This window comes from Saimiri boliviensis, chromosome 6 (assembly GCF_048565385.1).
Source record: "Saimiri boliviensis isolate mSaiBol1 chromosome 6, mSaiBol1.pri, whole genome shotgun sequence".
Classification (NCBI taxonomy): Eukaryota; Metazoa; Chordata; class Mammalia; order Primates; family Cebidae; genus Saimiri; species Saimiri boliviensis.
In genome coordinates this window covers 25,017,012-25,040,302 of record NC_133454.1, presented here as the reverse complement: position 1 = coordinate 25,040,302, position 23,291 = coordinate 25,017,012, and the positions used below count along the sequence as shown (strand labels likewise).

At 51.8% G+C, this 23,291-nt stretch overlaps 1 protein-coding gene across 5 annotated transcripts in view; it reads left to right on the top strand.

Annotated features, from left to right (window-relative positions):
* The window catches only part of IGSF9B (immunoglobulin superfamily member 9B), a 57,480-nt gene extending 39,684 nt beyond the window's left edge, over window positions 1-17,796 (top strand). For 3 of the 5 annotated variants that reach the window (XM_003942969.4, XM_010330794.3, XM_074400429.1), the window contains 2 exons: window positions 3,264-3,385; window positions 6,308-17,796. In XM_003942969.4, coding sequence (XP_003943018.2) covers window positions 3,264-3,385; window positions 6,308-6,516 — 331 coding nt within the window. In that variant the 3' untranslated portion in view covers window positions 6,517-17,796. Of the gene's footprint in view, window positions 1-1,484; window positions 3,386-6,307 lie in introns of those variants that run through there. The other 2 variants (XM_074400427.1, XM_010330795.3) reach the window with 2 other exon arrangements.
* The last annotated feature ends 5,495 nt before the right edge of the window (window positions 17,797-23,291 follow it).

Here is a 23,291-nt window from a genome sequence, read left to right as displayed (position 1 = left end):
CACTCACTCCAGGCTGGGAAACAGAGACCCTGTCTTAAAAAAAAAAAAAAAAAAAGAGAGAAGTAAGTTCCAGGCAATTGTTGGTAGTTCTGAACTGCAAAAAACACGTGTGTGCTGAGGCTTTGAGGCCCTCATCTTTCAGTAATCCCTGACTTCCTGGAAGAAGGGGATTCCCAGGGTTCAAAGCATTCCTGCATGCTTTAGAACAGTGTAGGCTCATTGGGAAAAGAGCTGTGACCTCAGATTCTTGGAGAGCCCAGGACTGGCTTCTGGTGTCGTGGGGTTATCTACAGATCAAACTTAGGTTTACCTGACAGCTGAATTCCAGGGAGAGAATGGAGTTGCTTCACTCAAGCTTCCTGTCTGAGACATTGATACCAAGAGCTCCGTGACTGAAGGGCCCCAGGTGGGACTGGCATTGGCAGCAGACATGGTCACTCTTCCTAAAACAGGGAGGTGATTCCATTGCACAGGGCTTTACATGCTGTTGGTAAAGTCTGTTAGATCACATTCTATGCGTCTTTTCTGTACCATGTGCCAAAAATAGACTCATTTTGCCTGCCCCGCTTCCTCCCTCCCGTTCTGCCAGACACTTGCTTTAGTTTTTTCCTCCTGTATTGGGTGAGGGTCTTGGTGTGTCCAGAGCTGCCTTCTGTCCTGTGGCCATGCTTGGGTGCTGAGCCCAGAGCTAAACAGGTGAACAGCAGGTGTCCTGGAAGGGCTGGAACTTGGCAGTTTCTCAAAGGAAAATCAGCTGCTTCTGGTCACTGAATCATTACTGTTTGGGAATTTTTGCCTGAAGATATAACTTAAGCAGGCTCCTCTCCAGCCGTGGTCTGTCTTACCGGGGCTGTTCCACCGAAGCAGAGAACATCAGTGCTAGCCTCAAGTACATTAGCAAGGCAGGTCTATTTCTCAGGTGTGGTGGGGACGCCATGCTTTTCTTCTTTGTAGCTGTTCTACCTGTGTTCACTGGGAAGACGTTGGAAGGGCAGCTGAGAGGTGAGCCTAATGTCGAGAGTCTTGGCTCTGTCCCATGGTGACTGGGTTATTGGACAGGTTGCTTACCTCGCTAAACTTCAGTGTCTCCATCTGAAAAATGGGGGCATTGTAGTATTTACTTCTTAGGTTGGCTGTAGAGATTACAGGCAATTATTGTACAGCATGTAGGACAGTGCCTGCCATGGTAAGTGGTAAATCAATGCTAGGTGGTAAATATGACAACGCTAAGATGTTGATTCTAACTATCATATCACCCCTGGAAGTTTCACCCGGCTTAAAGAATTCCTAACAGTTTTCAGGGCACCCTGTACTGGTTTCTCTCGTGCCCCAGCGGTCGCCCCTGATGACGTTGGAGAGCACTGTTCTTGCTGCCCTGCGCCTCCCTGACCACATGCCACTCACGCTGTGTGGTTCCTCTGAAGAGGCCGGCCGGGAGATGGAGATTGGCTGAACAGGTGGATTCACATTGACTTTCCTTTTAGGCAGCATGAAGAAGCCTCAGTCGAGGATGAGAAGGGGTGAAGATGTGCCGTCCGCACCGGGAAGGTGTTCTCCCTCCCGCCTGGGCACCTGCCTCCTTTGCCTGCCTTCCCGCTTCCTTCCCAGCTGCTGCTGCACTGTGGGATCTCTCTGGGTAGACGGGCATGTTGGGCCACTTTCTCACGAGAGGGCTGTGTGTGCACCTAGGGGGCCCTGTGTGGCCTTTTTAGCTCTGCCGTCAGGGGATATGGAAAGTCACGAGGTTGACCCTGACCTGAACTTTGAGGGAGCCTTTTGAAACTTTATGGACTAAAGGACTATGATGACATTCCCCAAGGAAGATGGAGTCACTGCATTGCCAGTGAATGCAGGAAACCCGAGACCAGAGGTTTATATACTGCAATTAGTCTGTAAGTCTCCTCTTCCCGCCTCGCTGCCAAGATATTTGATGTTGGGGAGAAGAGGGACCCTCTAACAATTTTGTTTTTTGATCTCAGACCGCTTGCTGACCTGCTGGGACTTCATTTGCCCTCCCAGCACTGTCTGTCCTACCTCTTTTAATCAGGATTTTCCAAAACCTGATTGCAGTGGAGCTAGGGGAGAAGTTGGGGGGTTCAGGAGAAGAGTGAGGCACGTCCATCCACCATGGCACCAGAGCGCCCCTGAGTCTCCAGTCACATGCTAATGCCAGTGCTGGTTGGGAAGACAGGGTGACCTGTCTCTGTCTCTTTCCCCTTCATTCCTCAGGCTCCCAGCTGGGTTACTTTGAGAAGATACGGTATTGAGAACATGTCTCCTAGGTTTTCTTCTTTTACAACTCTTTAAAGATTCTCTCCAGTACGCCCCGAGTGTCACACACTTCCCCTTCTCTCAGCTCTCTTGGCACCCTTGCCTTCCTGGGCTGCTCCCGGGCTGTGGCCAGACTGGGGACCCTGTCCTAACTGCGCAGTTGATCCACCAGGCAACTGACAATCAGGGTGGAGGAAGAGAGCCCAGTAGACGTGGTCTTCTGTTCCAACAACCTCGTTTCTCTGCCGAATCTGAAAATACGGAGGTTCACCACCTTCTTGTTACAGACGGCGAGGGCTCTGGGAGGCCGCCAGATTCCGTTGCTCTGCTGTCACCCCCTGCCACCCCTCCTGTTCTCTGACATGGCTGAGGAGAGCTCACTGCTCTGAGAGTGCTGGTGTGTGACAAGTGTTCCTTGCTGTTAGCCGCTGCTGTTCCATGGGAATCTTGCGGCTGAGGAGAAGCAGCTGGCAAGGCTGGGTTTTTTTGCAGGCTGTCTCACTGGGGGTTGTGTTTCTCACTTAGCACCCCCTTTTCTGGAGATGGAGGATGGTTCACTGGGATGGGAGCTGCTTGCCCTCCTGCTCTACTTTGCCCTTTTACCTTCCGTTCAAAGGTCTTGATGGTGGTGATTTCGAGGAACTCCAGAGGCTGAGTCTTGTGTCTCTGACACTGAATGCATCCCAGCTTGAGTTACGTGAGAAGGGGCTTACTAGTAAAAGTCTCTCTCTCCCTTTGCTGGGGTCTTCTGGTTGCTCTGCAGGTTGGTTCCCATCCGAGGTGGGCCATTCCCCTGGAGCTTTCTGCTGGGTTTTCTTCTTTCCAGGAGCAGCCGAAAGGCGGGTGTCATGGAGCCATCGTGGGCACCTCAGGCTCTGTAGGACTGGACTCTTTCCTTCTATGGGTCAGCTACTCGGCTTTCTTCCAGCCCCTCTTCCAAAGCCTCACACATCTGGGAGCTGACCTGTGCCTCTTCTGGTTATCCCTTCCAGAACACTTCCACCTGCACCCGGGAACGCTGCTGCACCTGAGAGGCTGGAGGCTCTGAAATACCAACGGATAAAGAAGCCCAAAAAGTCATCCAAGGGCTCTTTAAAGTCGAAGAAACGATCCGGTAATGATGGGCAGAGGCCCGCCCCACCGCCACCTTGCCTTAACGTTGTCAGGAGGGTTATTGGGCTTAGGGTCCAACCTTGGGCTTTTTCTAGAATCGAATCCACAAGCTTCTGTTGATCTTTGTTTCCTTTTTAACACTGTTTTTCAAGCAAGACACAAACATAATTTGCATATACAAAATGAGAGAGATAAGGGGAATATCTCTGATTGCCCTCCCAATTTGCTTCCTCTCACCTGGAGAACTGTCACTTTCAGTGTGTGCCTTCAGAGTCTTTTCTGCGCCTATAGCTTCAGAAAAATGTATCCTATTGTTTTAGTGTGTTTTCAAACAACGCAAAATAGTACAGGTAGAGTTTTCCGCTCTGCAGTTCACCTTGCACGTAACTCCGTCTCCTTACTTCCTTGCCTTCTATCACTTCAGGCCTTCTAGGGAACACAGGCATGATGTGACCCCACTTGGAGCTCAGGGTACATTGCAGGCTGGGCACAGCCTCTGCAGGGTGGCTACACTCTTCTCAGTGAGATGGAGTGAAGCCTCCTTACCCCACAGAGAGGGTCTCTATCGAAGTATGTCCAACATGTATCCAGCAGGGATAGGTAGCTTCTGAGTGCAAAACGAATTTAGCCCTCTTTAAGAATAGAACATTTCTTAATATTTGTTAAACACCCTCTTTTTCTGAATGGTTTTAGGAGTGTTGTGGCAAGCTGTCAGGGGAGAATGCTGAACAGTTTCTTTGCATATCTTTGATAACTGTTGTACAGGAACTGTCTTTATATACAGACAGGAGTATGGGAGAGTGTTATACAGAAACTCAAAGCCTCACGAATCTCTGGGAGACAGAAAACGATAGTATTTTCAGTAACTTCACATCTTATGTCCAGTGACAGCCTTTGGCTTGTGCTAGTACCCTTTCAGTTTATAGATGGAAGGACTGAGGCAGAGAAAGAGAAAATGATCTTTTTAGGGCTTGGGTTAGAAATTCGAACTCAAAGCTGCATTTTCAACCTATTTAAGCCCATTCTTAACTCATTTATGACCCATCAACATATAGTTTATATATAACTTGTGTATTTCTTTATTGCAAAAAAAAAAAAAAAGTCACATCAGAGGTCTGCCTTCTCTCTTGCTCTGATGGCAGTGGTCCTGTGACCAGGTCTATGTCAGCATCTCCCAAATGTCTGTCTTTAGCCCAGGTCCCTTCCCTGAGGTCACAGCTCGTATTTCCAGTTGCCAGCTGGGCATGCACTTGGGTGTTTCGTATGCCTTGGTGTCTAAAGCGGAGTTATTGGTCAGCCTCTCCAGGTCTGCTCCTCCTCAGCTGTTCCTCAGCTTAGTCACTGGCACTGGTACCTACTGGGGTGTGAGGTCCCTTCATCCCAGATTCTTCCTTCCCTTCACATCTTATGTCCAGTGCACTAAGTAGGGCCTGTTAGTTCAGCCTTTGCAACACGTCCTGAATCTGGCCACTTCCTGTTGTCTCTGTTGCTAACTCTGTGTTCCGAGTCACTGTCTGTCCCGCCTTGACGACTGCAGTACTTTGCAGCTAGTGTTGCAGCCCCAGCTTTGTACCTTGCACTGCAGATGCCACTCACGGCCACCAGAGTGAGCTGTAGGGCGTGTACCAGCATCCTCTTTTAGGCGTGAGCACACGTGTGCAGGCGTGTGCATGTGCACACACACACACGCTTCTAATCAAAACCTTCCAGAAGCTTCCCATCATTACCAGAACAGATTTCAAGCTCCTAGATTCCCTGCCTGTCTTTCTTGTCTCACACTTCTCCAAATGAGATGACCTCCCTTCTGTATCGGGGACATGCCACATTTACTCTTAACTTGGGGCTTGCACACTTCTGGTGGGCATAATTTTCTTTCACATCTGTGGAAGGCTCATAAGACTTCTCTTAAGACTCAACTCAAGTGTTAACCCTTTAAGGAGCAGGAGTAGTGCCTTAGTTGACCCTGTTTTATCTTTGTAGTATTTTCAGTAACCGCAGATTTTATTTCTGTATTTTAAAAATCTTGACAGTTTGTCTCTTCCTCCGCACCCTAACATGGATGCATCGTCTTTGAAGATAGCAAAGGTGTTCCTGCTTAATCCCCAGATGGGGCATGAGACAGAGGAGAGGCCCAGGCAGTCCAGGAAGGGCCAAGGCCTGACTGTTGCATGTAATTAAAATCTTGTATAAAGCTGGTCACTGCTTGGGGCAGATGAGAAAGATGCCCTGAGTCCCACCTGTTCCTTCCTGATCCCCAGTATCTAGAATGATGCCTAGTACGCAAGAGGCACTAAAAGAAATATGTTTAGACCGATTGAGAAGGAAATGAATGAGAAAGAAAATCCTCTCCATCCCACTTTCTTAACTCTTATTCCAGTGAAAGTAGCAGGGTCAGGTTACTGGTTGCCTTAGTGGTAAAGAAGGTGGTTTCTCTGCAGCAATTTGGTCTGGTCTCTCTAGACTCAGGTGATTCCTTTGTTTTTTTGTTTTGTTTTGTTTTGTTTTGTTTTGTTTTTTGAGACGGAGTTTCGCTCTTGTTACCCAGGCTGGAGTGCAATGGCGCGATCTCGGCTCACCACAACCTCCGCCTCCTGGGTTCAAGCAATTCTCCTGCCTCAGCCTCCTGAGTAGCTGGGATTACAGGCACGTGCCACCATGCCCAGCTAATTTTTTGTATCTTTAGTAGAGACGGGGTTTCACCATGTTGACCAGGATGGTCTCGATCTCTTGACCTCGTGATCCACCCGCCTCAGCCTCCCAAAGTGCTGGGATTACAGGCTTGAGCCACCGCGCCTGGCGATTCCTTTGTTTTAACATTAGAAACTGAGAACACGTGCAGGAGGAAAAGGTGAGTGGGGCTGCGTGCTTCCTTTTCACCTGCTTGCTTTTCTTCTCTTTTGTGTTCCTCTTCCCTTCTCCCTAGATGGTTCTGCCTCCCAGGCTCAGCAGCTTCCCAACTCTCAGGTTCTGTGGCCCGACGAAGCTGTCTGCCTCCGAAAGAAGAAGAGACACTCTCGTCCTGACCCCTTTGCCCGGCTCTCAGACTTGTGCCACCGCCAGCTTCCGGAAGACCAGACAGCGATTCTCAACAGCGTGGACCACGATGACCCAGGCCATGCCACTCTGCTGTGACTCCACCTCACTCTAGGTGTCCCCTGGGCAAGGTTGCTGGGCTCAGGCAGGGAGGGCCACCGTGTGGGGGTGTGTCCTCCTCCGCCTGCCAAGGGCGGCCCAGACCTTTGTCCTGCATGCCCACTCTTTTGCCAGAGTGGGTGTCTCCCTCCAGATCCTGGCCACCTGTCTTCAGGATGGAGGGCGGGCAGACCTCCTGTGGGTTGAGGTCAGGAAGTGGATTGGAGACCGGGTGACACCTGTCTCCCTCCCTCTGCCCCCTGCTTTGCTAAATTGATTTTTCTCATCTCTTCCAATATCTTTGGAAGTGAAGAGGAAAGCAATGGCTTCTACTGCGCTGCTTCTGTTTTAGTTTTTCAAGTCCTGGAAGAGGGCTGGACTTAATGTCCGTCTTCCACACCCCGCATATATATAGATATAGATACAGATGCATATGTCTGTAGTGTGTGGGTTTCTCTATGTGTATATATATGTACATTGAGGCAAGTGCTGTTGCTGTCTGCGGTCAGTGGAGGCAGGAGGAGGAGGGCAGTGGCCAGCGGGGGTTTGTGAGCGGGGCTGGCTGTGCGTTGGCCAGGTGCCTGAGATCTGTCTTGGGGGATTCTTTCTCCCGAAACGGGATCCATGCCTCTCAGCTGAATTCTCTGTTTGTCTCCTACCTTCTCCCACCCAGAACAGAAATGGGGCCTTGCTGTGATTACTGGCTGCCTTCTGTGGGGGTTCAGCAATGAGTTACTGCAGAACTAAACCCAAGCCTTTATTTCTTGGTTCCTGGGTGCAGAAGGGGTGGCCAGGCAGCCAGACCTTCATCTTTCTTCTAGCGCGGCTCATGCTGCAGAAGCAGAGGCTACTCAGCCGTGGGGCTAAAACAAGCCCCTGGTGCACAAATCCAGCTCATCCAGCGGCACCCTTCCACCCAGCCAGGCTGGAGCTCTGTGGCCAAAGTCTCCCCCACTGTGGAGCCACCTGTGTTGGCTCCAAGCTGCCGGCTCTATTTATACTGTCTCCGGCTCAGCACTCTCCGCAGCGCTGTTCTACAGCGGCTGATTGGATCCTCCTTTCCTTTTGTGGGAGCTAATTCTCCAGATTGATTAATTACCACTGGTGCGGAGCCGCCTGTGGCTTTCCCATACTCACCACATGCTGCCTGCCGACTCTTCTCTGCCCTGGGGCCTTCCTCCGCCCTTGGACCCGAGCTTCTGGAAGACGGGCCCAGGTGAAGCCGGGGCACCTTCAGCTGCTGGGGCCTGGGACACTCTGGATCCCGCCCTCTTTGCCCAGTTCTATTCTGTGGCTGAGGTGTAGGAATGAAGGTGGGAGGGGTGACGAGTAGGGTCTGGGCACCAACTCTTCCTCTGCCAAAGTCTTGTCCTGGTTCAAACTCTTAGCATCCAGAAGCCTCCTGAGGTCATCTTCCCACTAAGATGTCTCTGTGCCCATAAGACATGGTGCTGCCCAAGGACAGGGCAGAAGGCCCTGAGGGCGAGGCTGAGGGCAGGCCTGCCCCTCCCCTACTCTTGTGTAGGATCCCCCTTCTGGCTTGGCCTAGAACGAAGGTCCCTTGAAGTATTTCCTTCTCGGTGCTGCTGTCTTGGTGGGTTTGGAGGCACCCACCTCTCCCGAGTTCCCTGCTTGGACGTGAGCCACACAGCACTAGATGGTTCTGCTGGTGTTACGCAGCTGCCACGGGGTTGGCCCAGTGACCTTGCAGCATGGGGCCTTGGATGGCTGCTGTCTCTTCTTGGCATTTCCATCTTAGGGGAGGGATTTCTTCTCTGCTACACAGGCCCTGGTCCTGCTTTCACGCAGGTTGCTGAAGACCAGCCCATCCTTGAGGTTTACCATGCAAGTCACGTCACCGAGGTTCCTTTCTGAACACGTCTGAAGGGGTTGTGGTGGGAGAGGCACAGAGGGGCTTCTGAGACTGGGCCCTGCACCCTCCGGGTGGAGCCTGGGCCTTCGGCTGATGGGCATCTCTGGGGCATTGGAATCCACTTGACCACTGAGCAGCTGCCCTGCAAGAGGGAAGATCGCACAACTCTTCGTGTTCTTTCTTCAAGGCAGCAAACCCTCTGCCTCTGTGCCGTGCTGTGCGGCTCACTCGGCGTCTCTCCTGGGGGATGATGGGACCCAGCTTACCTGAGATGTTGGGGTAGGAGGTGCGGGCTCCCTGTGGGCTGGCGTGCAGTCTCTGTGCACTGGCAGTGTGGGATTTCTCCGTTGCGGAGCTCAGGGGGGTCAGCCAGGCCCTGGGATGGACTGAGATATGGGCGTCAGGCGGTCAGCCTTCGGGATGAGTTTGGCCAACTTTTCTGAGCACCATCTGGGAACTCCAGCCCTCAGGTTAGAAAAGAAGAGATGATGGGGTAGAAGGCTTTGCTTCTTTCGGACCTGATGAGGAGCTGAGACGCTCAGGCTGTGGCTGTGCCTTCCAGGGCACCCCCCGTGCCTACCAAGGTGCTGACTCCTGCTTTCCTCTGACAGTGCCCGTGACCTCGGCACGTAGACCCAACATGGGGAGCTGTGCTTTTTGCTGGTCACTGAGTGGCCGCTGTGCTGTGGCTTCCCTGGGCTAAGGCAAGGACGTGAGGTCTACCCATCTCTTGGTGGCCTGGAGCGCGTTCCGCTCCCACGAGGGCTTCCTCCTGTGACAGTGTCCTCGGAGGCCAGCAGAACTCCTGCACCCCATGGACTTGTAGTGGACATTGATGGAACACAGTCCCCTCTCTCCGTGGGATCGAGGGTAAAGATGCCACAGGCCTAGGTGCTGGGTGTGGGTGTGTGTGACAGAGTGCTTGTGAACGTGTGCGTGATGGGGCTATAGCCACCTCTAGGGACCAGTGTCCTCCATAGTCTGCCTTTGAGCAATGGTAGTGACCACCAATCAGCTTCTTAGGACTTCCGTGCTCACTCTGTGAGAGATTACCAGATCCAAACTTCCCCTTTTACGGTCTGGTGGCCTTGGAGTAGAAGTGCTCCTGCCTCTCAGATGTCTGTCTGCCTCTTCCTTCTGCATCATGGCCGGGAACTGTGGCTATCGTAGTGTCAGGTGACCCACAGACCGGGAAGAGGGTGAAACGGTTCTTAGGGGTGCCTGTGCTCGTGTGGGAAGAGAAGACAGATGACGAGGTGGGGAGGTGAAGGCTGTCTCGATTTCCTGGTGGGCTGCTGACGTTCTCCTTGGTGCCGAGTGGGGTTCTGTGCTGGATTGTTGAGGTGGCCCTGACTGCTGCCAGCCTGCCTCTAAGCAGCTTCCCTCGAGACTGGGGATAGGACAGGCCTTTTGAGATCCTACTTTCTTAACAGGAAGGATGCCTTTTTCCCAGCAGGCTGACGGGGTCTGTGCCCTCCTTTCAGGTGGCCCAGTCCCACAACCGTGCGCTTGGGGGAAGACTGAAGCCGGGTGGATTGAGAGCTGAGTGCTTCTTCATATTTTTCCCTGTTCTCTGTCTTTTATTTTTGATTTGTGGTCTAAACTATTTGGGGTTGAACGGATTTAATTTGTTTATTCCTCTGCCTTTTTCATGCCGAGGAAACTAGGTTAAGGTTCAAATGTGAACTTTTCTGACTTTATTTGGGGTGGGGGACAAGGTTGACAAAATAGTAGCTTCCGGGGGCAAACAGACTTCACGGAGCCTCCAGCGTCTTTGGCACTGGCCATGATCTGAATCTCCAGGGCTGAAGACTGCGTGGCTGGAATCTGTTTCTTCCCATTTTGTTAGCAAAAGCCTTTTCCAGGCTTGGGGGTGGGGTGGGGGAAGAATTGTACATAAAGTACATTTTATTACTATGTAGAGAAATCTAGGAAAAGAAAAAGCTAATGGTTAATCTTGGGCTTGCTTTGCTTGCATGTAAAGGAGCTTTGGGGGCGCTGCAGGGATGGTTGGGGGGCTACAGGAAGGGGCAGAGAACGAAGCTGAGTGGGTCATGGGGGGGCCCGGTGAGTCCAACCTCTGCAGCACTTCGTAGGAGCTGTGCATATCCCCACCAGGGCTTCTGACCCAGCCCTGCCTGGGTATCTTCTTCAGATAAAGTGAAACAGGCTCTGATAGGTAGTATGTAGAGCCCCGCGTGGCTGTGTGTGCTGCTTTGGGGAAAGGGCTAAAGGGGTGTCTTACTGGCCAGTTCTAGACTGACTAGGTTAATGGATGGGACGGGTGTTTCAGGAGGAGGAGTTGGAGAACTGGAGGGTGGAGGGGAAGCCTGTGTGCTTTGACAGGTGTTGGGGAGACTGGAAGGAGCACAGAGGGTGAGGTCAGGCATGGGTTAGGATGGCGAGACCACCCCAGGGGACGTCAGGTCTCAGCATCTCTTGGAGACTTGTGATAACTTAGTTACTTGTAAGGGTGCAGGGTGTACACTGGGGGATCATCCCAAGATGACGAAGAATGATTGCCTGGTGGGCGTCTGGCTGGAGAGTGGCGGCCATGCAGGGTGTGTGGGAGGGGGACTGAGGCATCGGGGACAGATTGTGGGGTGGGGTCCTGCATGTGGACCCAGACTGGATGTTGGGAGAGGTCTTGCTTCTTAGCTAGACCTCCCTTGCTTCTTCTGGAATTAGCCTCTAACACTAAGTGCCCAAAGCAAACATGAACATCTTTATATCGTATTTCAACTTTATTTGTTTTTGGGGGGGCTCCTCAGGCCCGGAGCCGAGAGACTTGTCTTGAGATGCCCATCCGATCTCCAGCTCTTCATCAGTGGAGAAGAAGCTCTACTCCTGCAAGCTTCTCGTGCTTGTCTTCCTAAGCTGCAGTGGCGGATCGCCTCTCCGTCCACAAGCTGAGAATGTCTGTGGGCCGTGGCGACGGTGATGGTGATAGAGAGGAGGAACAGGAGCCCGACGTGCCTTCATCACCCTTTCCTCTTGAGGTATAGAGGCTTCCTTCAGGCCATGAGGCTTCATGAGGCCTTCTCTTTACTTTCTATTCTTTTGATAGGGTAAAGTCACTAGTCTGTGGTTGAAGTGGGAGGGCAAGAGTTTCACCTGAAACTCTTGGCTTGACCAGCCATTCTTCTCTCTTTAATGTCTCCAGCTCTGCTTCTTTTTAGATTAAGAGGCAGAATTAAACATCTCTTCTTTAGAAGAAGTCAGCAAACCAAGGATCAAAGCCCAGATTGGACTTTCGCACTCTTAACAGCTTGCTCTTCCGCTAGGGGTACCCACCACCACCCTTCCCTCTGACTGCGAGTGAATCTCTCTACTGGTCCAGAGCCTTACTTCTGAGTTCCTGTCTATACTCTCAAAACCCTTTAGTGGCAAGTAAAATAACCCCACCCGATGTTCTGTGTGTTGGGTTGCTAAGAAGGTGGAAGATTTTTCCAACCTCATTTTAAGCTGTTAGAAAAACACTCAGTAGATTGAATCTGGTCCAATGACACCACCGTTCCTTGAGGGTTCCCGCGTTGGATGACGACAAATGAAGCATCCATACAAGGGTTTTAACAGCTGTCCACATCTTAGAGAAAGAAGAGTCCGGGTGTCTTGGTTGCCAAATACTTGGGTGGAACACTGGCCAGTCTTTAAAACCACATGGGTGTTGTCTTCTGCAGAAGGTCAGTAGTAGTAGTTAGGGTTTTGGATGAGAGCTGGTGAAAAGCTGGCAGCTTTGGAGCCCTGGCTGGGAGAGCTAGGTTGGACAGTTCTAGCCCAGTGGCGCAAATGCTCAGTTCCTGTCCCTGGGTCTTTGGTTGCCACCATTCCCATCGCACTAGACGGGGACACGAATGGCTGCCTGAGCCTGCCTTTCTTTCGGGTCTTAAAGTGTGCTCCACCAATCCTACCTCTCCGTGGCACTGGAGTTCCTGAATTTATTTTGGGAACCAGGGCAGACTCTCCCTCGCCACCCCATTTACACGGCAGTTAGCTTCCCTTCCCCTGTCTTCTTTCCCCACTTCTGTATGACTCCAGGGATCGTGAACATGGGCATGGTTTAAGATGGGAGGTCGTGGGAGGGCCAGGGGATCTGGGAGGGCAGGGGGCTGGGCCGGGGAGGGAGACCTGGGTTTTCGGCCTTAGAAATGCTACGGGTATGCTTTTGGGCCACGTGTGGGGTTTTCACGGAAGTCATGGAAGGGGCAAGTGCCCAGCCCTCCTTGTGCTGGTGGTGGGACTTAGAGGTTTGGCCTCCTTTTGGCATAGGGGTCTATGAAACTCCCCTCAGGGTCATTTTGCAGTTCTCGAGAGGGAAATTGTCAGCCACTCTATTAATGAGGATTTATATGGCCTCCCATGAACGAGAGGTGTGCCCTGGCCGACAGAGAAAGGGGATTGTCTCACGTGTCTCTCTGCAGGTACCAGGTTGTCCCCCTAGTTTTGAATTCCCAGCCAGCTGTCTAGTCCAGTGTTTCTTTTCAGGAAGTAAGGTGTGTGTGCGTGCACGTGATGTGTGTGTCTGTGGGGTGCTTGTTAGTATGCTTTGTGTATGCATGTGTTGTATCTGTTATGTGTGTGGTTTGTGTTCGTGTGGTGTATGTGGTATGGTGTGTGGGGTGTGTGATACCTGTATTTGTGTATGTGTGCTGTCTGTGGTGTAGTGTGCGTGTGTGGTGTGTGATGTGGGTATGTGTGGTATGTTTTTCTGTGGGGTATGTAATGTGTGATGTGGGTCTGTGGTGGGTGTACTGTGTGTGTGGTCTTGGTGTGTATGGTGTGTGTATTGTGTGTGGCATGTGTCTGTGTGGTGGTGTGTGTGTTCTGTTTGATGTATTATGTGTGGTATCCGTGTGTGGTGTGCATGTCTGTGTTGTGTGTTGTGTGTGGTGTGCATGTATGGTATGTGTGTGGTGTGTCTGTTGTGTGTGTATTGTGTGTGGTGTGTTACATGTGCTGTGTGGTGTGTGTGTGTCTGTGGTACGTGTGTGTGATGCCGGTGTGTGTGATGCGGTGTGTATCTGTGGTGTGTGTGTTGTGGGTAGTTTGGTGTGTGTTGTGTTGTGTAATGTATTGTGTGTGGTGTGTGTGTGTCTGTGGCAAGTGTGTGATGTGGGTGTGTGATGCAGTGTGTATCTGTGTGGTATGTGTGTTGTGGTGGTTTAGTGTGTGTGTTGTGTGTGGTATGCATGTGTGTTTGTGGTGCGTGTGTGTGTGGTGTGGCACATCTTTTGTGTGCGTGTTGTGTGTGTATGGTGTGTGTGTGTGTGTGGTGTGGTGTGCGTGTATGTGGTGTGTGTGAGAGAGATTTGTACAGACATGCTCATTTGCCTGCATAGCGTCAGGCCCAGGAGACCCTCCTTTGGTTGGCTCCTTTGCTAGACAACTTCTGTTCTGGTAGGAGGTTCAAATTAGCAATACACCATCTTTAGTGTATTTTTTATGGAGATTGTACCTAAAATTATATAAATCTACAAAATTGGTTCTATTTTAAGGAGAGAAGGGAATGTATGTGGGGGGCAAGGATCAGATGCAGTTGTGGTGACCAGGATCTTCGGGTGAGTGGCACACGTGGGGTGTGGGGAGCGGGAGGGCAAGGGATGAGTGCCAGGCAAGATGTGCAGGGGCCTGTGCCCTCTGCACACACATATATATAGAAAGAAAACCTATGTAAAGTCTATCTCTATATCTCTATATCTATATGAAGTCATAGTTCGCTTTATTTTTGTACTTGTGCTTAGAGATGTGTAGAGCAGTGCTAACCTCCCAGGCAGCCTGGGATACCAGCTCATTGCTTCGAGGTGTTGAGAGCAGTGCTGACTTCCCAGGCAGCCTGGGATACCAGCTCATGCCTTGATGCCGCCGCCTTCCCTGCTCTTCCTTTGATATTCTGATATTCTCTCTGCTCAGAGTTGATTGGGTCTTTCTCATGGAAATGCATATATAGGGAAAGTTGGTAAAATAACAAAACAGATAACCCACCTTCAGGAAGGACGAGTCAGCCGAAGATTGTGTGGAGCTGCAGGATCTGGTGGCCCTAAAGAACCAGGATTCACGCGTCTCTTGCCTCTTGGGAGGGATGTTGACTTGGACTTCTTTGCAGAGGTGCTCGGTGGGAAGGTGCCCAGTTTCTCAGAGAACCCAGCTTTGCAGCATTAGAAAGCAAGTGGTTGAGACTACCTAGGGACCTACAGTGACACCTGTCTTGGTTTGTAGCACTGTAGCTCAGACAGCTCCTAGAGGGCATGGCGGTGGGAGAATTTGCCAGGCTGGCTGCATGGACTTGGTCTTGGAAAACACATGCCCTGGGTAGTGTCACTGCAGCTTCTTAGAGCCAGTGTGAATGTGATATATATACTATAAATATGTCATCTTTTTTTTTTCAGTTATTATTTTTTTAGAACGGGGTCTCGCTTAATTGGAAAATCAAGTGCCATTGCGAATGGCATGGTCCAATCCTGGGACAGTGAGTGGAGGATCAGGAGTGAGAGATAAACCTCGGGCAGGATTGGGAGAATGGGTCTTAGTGGGTCCTTCTTTCTGGCCTCCATCCGGGCACTTGCAGAACTTCACAATGTATTGGCAGAACCGGATCCAGAATGGGAGATTGTGGGGAGCAGGAGTTCACTTATATCTGAGCAGGAAGCAGTGTGCCCTGAAGAATACCTCTCTGAGCAAATAAATTCCAGACCTCATACATATGCAAGGGCCCTGCCTTGGAGCCTCAGCAAGTGTCTCCCGGGTGCTAGCTCCTTCCTGACTTGCTGGGAGCTCAGAGTGATGTGTTTGAAGCCGGTGCTGGGCCAGATGGTGCTGGCAGCAAGGAGAGATTCAGGACTGCAACCTTTCGGTTCCTTATTCTTGCTCATCACTCAGCAAAGGGCAATACTAACCCCTTTCCTAACCAAGATGTGGCACTCCCTAGGAGCTCTTGTCTACAGAGTTTGGTCCTAAGAGGAACACAGATGTCTTCACCGTGAGAAGGGCTTGCTTGGCAGTTTTGGGGCATTACGGGAAGAATAGGTTGGGGTGAAGCTTGAGTCTAACTCTTGATCCTTACATGGACCTGTGAGGCCCTGCCATTCATTCAGGCACTGTTCTTGGGTCCCCAGATGAACTGCTGAGAACATTTCCCACTTTCCGAGGATGCTGATGGGAAATGGGCTCTGTCCACGCAGCTGGAAGGGCCCCCTGCCGGGGCCACTGGCAGTGTGTCCATCCTTGCCTTGACTGATCTTTCCTGCAGGCTCCTGTAGCTGGGTGTTTCTCATGAGAGTTTTCAGGGAGATTGAGCAAGAAGAGCTGCAAATTCTTTTCCCTTCCCAGGACAGCAGTCTCTATAGGGAGGCTTCCATCACCGTTCTTTTGGCTCCTAGAACCATCATCCCCTCTTTCTCCGTGGACTTTGCCCGACTTCTGGGCCACATGCAACCAGCAGAGTAAGTCGCTCCAGCACCATGGGCATGCCCTTGGGCTCGCCCTCCCACCAGGGCCAGCCCAAGGCTCAGTCCTCCGCAGCATCAAGGTCTGGGAGAGCCAGCGGCCTGTATGTCACCATTCCATTCCTCAGCCTCCAACTGGACTCTTTGTTTTGCGGAGAGAAAGGGAAGATGGGGCCATAGCCATTACCTTGAAATTTGACAGCATGGGGGGGACGTTACTGCTTCCCTGTGACCTTTCTGCCCTACTGCTCAGCAAGACGAAGTAAGGGTGGGTGTCCGAGGGGAAAGGACAGCCCAACAGCGACCTCCAGCTTCTCTGAAGAGCCAGCCCTTCCCAAAGGCACTTGGAGAAAAGGACATTGAGATCTGCTTTGTGTGGAGTAAGGAGGAGGCCTGGTAACGGCCTGGGGCATCAGTTGATGGGACAGGTGGATGAGTGTGTTCTGATGGAGCCTTTACGGCCCACAGCCACTGCCGGGAGCCTGAGCTCTTTCCCATGCTTGGGACATGTTCCTTGGTCCCCACATAGCAGAATGGACATTGAATTTTGGTGCTTTTCCCTTTTGGTAGAAGGTGGGGGTATCTGAGGAGTTGATTTCGTCTTGCTACCTCTGTCTGCTGTATAGAGCAAGAGCTGGGAATAGGCGGATCTGCGGGAATCGCCCTCCCGTGGATCGGTGTGCCCCGTCCCTCTTCCCCATTGTCACCAGCCAACAGCCTGGGGACGAGGCCTCGTCTTGGCTTTCTGCCACGCCTCCACTCCTCTTTGCCACAGATGTTCACGTCCGCCCACGTGGGCAGTCTGAAAGGAGGAGTGGGGGAAGGGCAAGCCTGCGCAGCACTCCTCCTGCCAGTAGGGCCGGCTGTGGCACCGGAGGGTGGGGCCTCAGAGTCCAGGGACTGGGAGGAGGGTACTTTATGGGATAGTCTTGATTCTGGAACTTTAGACCGAGGTGTTAGAAAGGGGAATTGTTGGCTAGGGGAGAACAGCCGTTTAACGCTCCACTTACTAAGTCGTACGTATCAGTTTCAAGAGGTCTTGAGGTCCCATTCAGATTTAATTTCCTAACTGCCATTTGTGGGGCTACTGATGGAAGGTCTGGAAGGGGGCTTTTCCGCAGCCACTGACGTGGAGGGGCCACATCCTGCTTCCCATCAGCGATCCCTGGCCCTTGGTCTTCAGCGTTTTCTCTTCCGCAGGAGGGACTTGGATCGCGGGTTAGAATTCTCCCATTGCACACCTGGAGGCAAGTTTTAGATGAGCGTCTTTCCTCCGTTTCGCCTGGTGGGGGTGAGCGGGCCGTGTGGGTGGAGAGGGGCTCCTGCTGCGACCTCCCCCAGACCCCTCACAAACTCTGTACCTCTCGGTGCGCCGCAGCCTCTTGCTGTAGCCCTTCTTTTCTGGATATTGCTGTCAGTTTCGTCATGAGATTTCTTGTTCTCATTTCGAACTCTTTCTTTCTTCCACTTTCTTTGGGGCTGCCCCCCGATCCATGCCAGGCCTTCCTGTGAAGGCCACTCCAACCTCGTTTCCATTTCTTGAATGTTGGGTATTACAACATCACCGCGCTAGGGTGCTTCATGGTGCTGTTCTCGAAGAGGCCAGGTGGGCCGAATCTCCTTCCTGCCACTGGCTCCTGATTATCTTGCTGTATTGTGTCTTCTTTTTCGTTTTTCCCTGGGGGTTTGGGGTGGGTGACTTAGGGGTGACTTTTGTGTTCTCCCTCTCTCTCTCTCTCTCTCTCTTTTCTGTATGTATGTATGGACTGGTTAAAGTGAGTTATGGGCAGCTGACTTTATGGTATCGGTTGGCTGACTTTTGTTCCATATTAAAGACAAACCAACAAATTGTACAGCTGCACACAGAACACCTTCGAGTGTGAACTTGAATGGCAACTAGAGGCTTACTTTTTGAACTTCAGGTATGTAACTCAAAAGTAAATAAAAACACTATTTTTTCAGTAAGCTTTTTTTTTTCTTCTAAAAGATAACTTAGAAATCAAACTATAAGAACACGAAATCGGTGCTGTACCAAAGCCTTATATAACATATTCTACACTCTGTATAACCTGTCTGTGAGGAGCTCCCTGCTCTATCACCCTCTTTTCAAAAGCCTGGGAATGCCAGTGCGTGCCAAGCCTGGGGCTGGGTCTTGGGGACCTGTGGGCCAAGGGCATCCTTGGAAGCAAAAGATGATGGTGAGGATGGGATACCTTTCTCCTACCCGAGCAGATTCTGCAAGGAAACCAGGGGTGGGTGTGTGTGTGTGTGTGTGTGTGTGCGCGCGCGCGTGTGTGGGCGGGCGCATATTCATATATATATGTGTATGTACTCGTGCGTGTGTACGTGACAGAGTGAGACAGAGCGAGAGAGAGCTCACAGGTGCACAACGCCAAAGTGAATGTACTAAGTGGGAGTTTGAAGGTGACCCAGGTTGGCTCTGGGAGTGGGGCGGTGTGGGAATGAAGGGGAGATGCTCTCTCCCCCGTTTCCCACCTCCTTCCCTTCTCCATCAGGGAAGGGAGGTGTATTGGAAACAGCTATACTCTCAATCAGGTGCTTTTTTCCCCCTGAAAATCTCCAAACTCAAAGCATTTATAAGGGGCCCTTCCAATGGGCAGGCACCCCCAGCCACCAAATCACAGACTTCCAAGAGCGGGAGGAGCTTTCTCCTCCCCAGCCTTTTCTTGGTTTCCTGGGGAAGAGGGTTCTCCCTGTAGGGCCCCTGGGCACCCTGCTCCTGGGCCTGGGCCTATAGACTGCCCTGCTCCTTCTTCCCAACCCGCTGAGAAGACCCCATTGGAGATGACCCCAAAGCCACGCCTGCTCTACAACCCTAAGCAATAATGTCTGCCCTGGCTACTGAAGACAGTGATCCCTTTGGCCTTAGACCTGCCAGTTAAAAATGGAGTGACACCCCAGACTGAATTAGGAAGAGAACCTGCAGCCTGCCTCAGCTCAGGCTACCACGCCAGGCTCCACTCGCTGGTATTTTCAGGCTTGCTAAGTACTAACCAACTCATCCCCAGTAACACTGCATGTTCATATCCTGAATTAAAAATCAAAATGAGCAAACAAGTGCATAAGCAAACAAAAAGAGAAAAAAGAAGGCACATCAAATGGCGTGATGTGCAGCCAGTGAAGGTTCCCCGGGAGTGTTGCAAGTTGAACCGATGAAAAGACGTTTAGTATTTAATTGCTCCTCATGTAACATTACTCTGCTTCAGAAATGTTTTGTATTTTGATATAAATAAACATTTGCTTAAAAAAGTTCATTTTCTAATTTTTTTTTTTTTTTGTACCTAGGAAGTGTTTCTTGAGGTTATCTCATCTGACCCCTGGCCCTAGGTCTCCCTAATCAACCCGTTTTAAACTCAACGGCTCAACGTGATTTTGAAAGGATTTGAGGCTGGGAGATGAAGGGGTTGCGGTTCGTTCATTGAGCACACGTACTGAGGGCATATTGTGTGTGAATCACTGTTGAGTTCACTTAGGGTGCATGAGTGAACAAGCTTTACAAGGCTCTTGCTCTTGGAGGGCTTTCATTCTAGTGGTAGGGAGAGAGAATGAGTCATTGTGCTAAGAAAATGACATCGAGTGGCATGAGGTAATAAGTGCTTTGGGAAAATAAATGAGCAGAGTAAGGGGCAGCTGATGCACAGAAGGAGGGAGGTGGCTGGAGTTTGGAACACTTTTAGAGTGCTCAGAGAGGGTCTCATGGGGAGGCAGCACTGGAGCAAAAGCGGAAAGCGGGTAGCTTGTCTGATTAATGCACACACACTTCTCTTTTACCTTGTAGGCTTTTTACACTGACTCTCAATTATGCAGTGAAGGCAATTTGTTAGCTGGACTCCATCTTTTGTCTAAATGAGTCCATTTAGGTCCTGCTGACCCTAGGCAAAGTCTCATGTAAGAGTCAAGGGTGCGATAGCCCCTGTGTCTCTGCCTTTCTTTTCCCTGAGAGGGAGGGATGCTCAGGCTTCAGTGTTTCACTCTGTCTCCCCCAGGGCTGAGTTGAGGGACTTGACTTCCTTCCCACCTCATGCTGGATGTAGGCAATACTCCCCTGGTTCCCTAGCAACACCTACTAGGCTGGCTTCTCATTTTATTTGGGATCTAGGTGGAGATCGGATGTGAAAATATGATATTCCCGTTTATGCCTACCGAGAGAAGAAAACAAATAACCAAACGAACAAACCAGCAAACGGACAGGAATAGGCCCATCTCCACGTTTAAAAACCTCTGCCATGTGAAATTCCCTAACAGCTGTGAGACGGGACGTTCCACCAGGAGGGCCGCTGGGCTCTGCTCTGCCTCAGTGATCTGCCGCAATCCTCTTTCCTTCCTGGTTCCCATTTGAGCTCTCCTCTGCCCTCCCCTGCTCCTAGCAGGCCGTGATGGAAATCCTTTTGATGTCTCGTATGTATTTGGTCTTAATCTGTAGAAGCAGGCGCGTGGAGTGTCTTGCGTCTCTTTCTCACGCACAGGTGCGCGTGGCCAAGGTGACCAGCTGCACCCTCTGAGAGCCAGCTCTAGGCTCCTGCACCAGGCCGTGAGCGGGGCGGTGTGCACTCCCATCACGCATCAGCATTCTACAGGAGCAGCTGGCTGACCTCACAATCCTGTAACACTTGCAGGCTCTCTGGCAAAGCTAAATTAAAAAAAAAAAAAAAAGCTTTGGTCAGGAGGACTGTCTCTGTTAAAGTTAAGAGACTTTCACCTTGTTTTAAGATTGGCCCTAACTTGATGTGCTCCGTACTTGAAGAAATCCTTTCATTTTTATTTCATTTGATGCTCACGGTAACCTCACAGGTTAGGTTAAATAGGTCTGATTTATCTGTTTTGGTGAGACCAACGAATGAGGCAATCAATGGCCCTTTCACTTCTCCCTCTCTTCCCCTCTCTCCCTCCCTCTCTCCCGTCATCCTTTCCCCCCCCCCCCTCACCGCTGCTCAAAGGCTTTAAGGCAGTAGGAAGTTGCCTAGAAAATAAAAATGACTTTTCCCCTTACGTCCCCTTTCAGGTCATCCCAGGACACCTGTATTCCTCAAGTGAGAGCATGCAGCTCCTTGAGTCTAGGAGATGGCACTTGGGAGCCCTGCTGAGCAATGCCAGGGCTTTTATTAGTGGAAGGTCAGGTAGATGACGGTGCCAGAGAAAGGGTTGGGGGAGACCATGTGACAGCAAACTTCCCGGGCTTTCTCCCCCTTGAGACAGTGCCCATTTCAGGGCCCAGGCTCTGCCGGGGCTGGTGCTGGGGCACTCAGGTCCACATCGTCATGCAGACGGTGTGCTGCAGAGTCTAGCCAGTCTCCGGTGTCCCCAGCCTCTCTTTTTGGACTGTTTTCCCTATTTCCATGGAGCCCTTTTCCTCTGTGGTCAGAGGCCTACGAGGCCTCTCTCTACAAACCTCTTGTTCAAGAAGAATGTCTCGATACCCTGGCTCCTCACTGGAGAGAGGTTGGCAGCGCCCTGCAGTTCTGGTCCCAGATTCATCACTGCTTTCTAACCGCTCCTCAGCCCCGGGGGAGAAATCGTTTGCATTTACAATGGCTTCCCTTCGCCCCCCACCCTGGAAAAAGTCCTTGTCCTGGTTCTGCCATTGAGAAAGGGGTGACCTTGGGGAAGTCCCTTGGCCTTTCTGAGGGAGCCAGCCTCGTCGGCAGGAGGCACGCGTTCTTCGCGTCTGGACAGACGCAGAGGGTGCCTGCCCAGCTCTTGGGGACGCCTTCGCGGCACAGGCTGAGCGCAGGGATGTGCGGCCCAGCGGCGGCCTCCGAGCAGAAAGGCCACTTGCTCCTTCTTGCTGGCAAACCCCCTCTCTCTACCAGATGATTGTGGGGCATTATCTCACTTGGCTTTGACGGGGAAGCACATCCTTTCCACCCACGTGCGGGGGAGGGAAACACCTCTTAGCGCTTCCAGGCGCTCCTCAGGCGGCCAGCGACTGGGCTGGAACCTTCTCTTTCCCGCCGCCGTCCTGGGTGGCGCTAGAGTCAGCTGTGCCGCCTCTGGACGGGGTGGGGCAGGGGGCGGGGAACCAGCGCTCTGGATGGGGGGGGGGCGGGAACCAGCGCTCTGGACAGGGAGGTAACCAGCACTCTGGATGTGGGGGGAGGTAACCAGCTCTCTGGATGGGGAGTTGGGGGGGAGCCAGTGTTCTGGACTGGGAGGTAACCAGCTCTCTGGATGGGGGGGAGGGAACCAGTGCTCTGGATGGTGGGGGGAGGGAACCAGTGCTCTGGATGGGGGTGGTAACCAGTGCTCTGGACGGAGAGGGGCGCTTAGCTCCTGTGGGTCCTCAGTTTGGGGCCCTAATCACCAAATGACAACAGGAAGTGCCCTTTCACACCTGAGGCCCCTTGCGTCCGTCCTATCATGGGTGTGGGTCTGGGCAGTGGCAGTTCCTCGACCTAAATAAAGCCTTTCTCTGCACTTGGTCTCACTGGCTCCTTGCGTGTCCGCCTCACTAGTGCGGAAGCCCCTTGGTGTGGGGCCCCCATCAGTCCTTTTTGCTGTTGGAGCCCCAGCGGCTGCCATAAAAGAGAGACTTAATATTTATTGACAGAATGAATGACTGGTCAGAAAAATGCCTATGATCTTTGGCGTTATTTAATTTGGAGGTTGTTGGTGCCCTTGGGAGAGCAGCTTCAGTGGTGTGATGGGAGCAGCGGCCGGCGGGGAGCTCACGGAGGAGTGGGCGCAGACCACGGGGGACTGTTATGCAGACGACACTTCAGACACCGAGTGCCTTAAACTACGTTGTGTTAACCCTGTTATTCATAGGGTATTTGAGGCACAGCAATGCCCGCACATCAGAAGACAGTTGTCACTGAAAAGACAGTTTGTTACAGTTCCCGAGAGGAAGCGGCACACCACGCCATACCACGGGCCCACTTGGGGAAGCACTGGAGTCAGCCGGGAGGCGGGGGACCCGAACGCTGCGGGTGGGGCCTTCACTGTGGTTTCCCTGCGAAGAATGGGCGAGGTAGGGTGAGCAGGCTCAGGATTGTTTCATTTCAATGGTGGTAGTGGCCTCCGGGGCACTGGCAGCCTAGATGTCTAGTGCCAGGCCCTGGGTGATTAGGGCAGGAGTCTAGGACCCGTGGAGGAGGTTGTAGGGTGTGGGCTCTGGGTTTGGTGGGTTTGTATTTAACAAATACTGGCTCTAGGAACTGGCTAATCTGGAAGGGGCAGTCCCTCCAGGATCAGCAAGTCCTCAGATTCCCAAGTATCAGAAGACAGAAACTAAAGACAGAGTTCATATACCACATAGCAACAGGGGCAGAGAAACAGGATGGCAGCTGGCAGGGTATGGATTACAGGTGGGCATTGCCTCAGCTTTGGTTGGAAGGGATTAACACATGCTTCCATGCTTCTGGAATGATCCCACAGAAGAGACCAAAGATACCAGAGGGAAAGGCGCTCAGCAAAGGAACAAGGTCCCTGAGAAAGAGCAG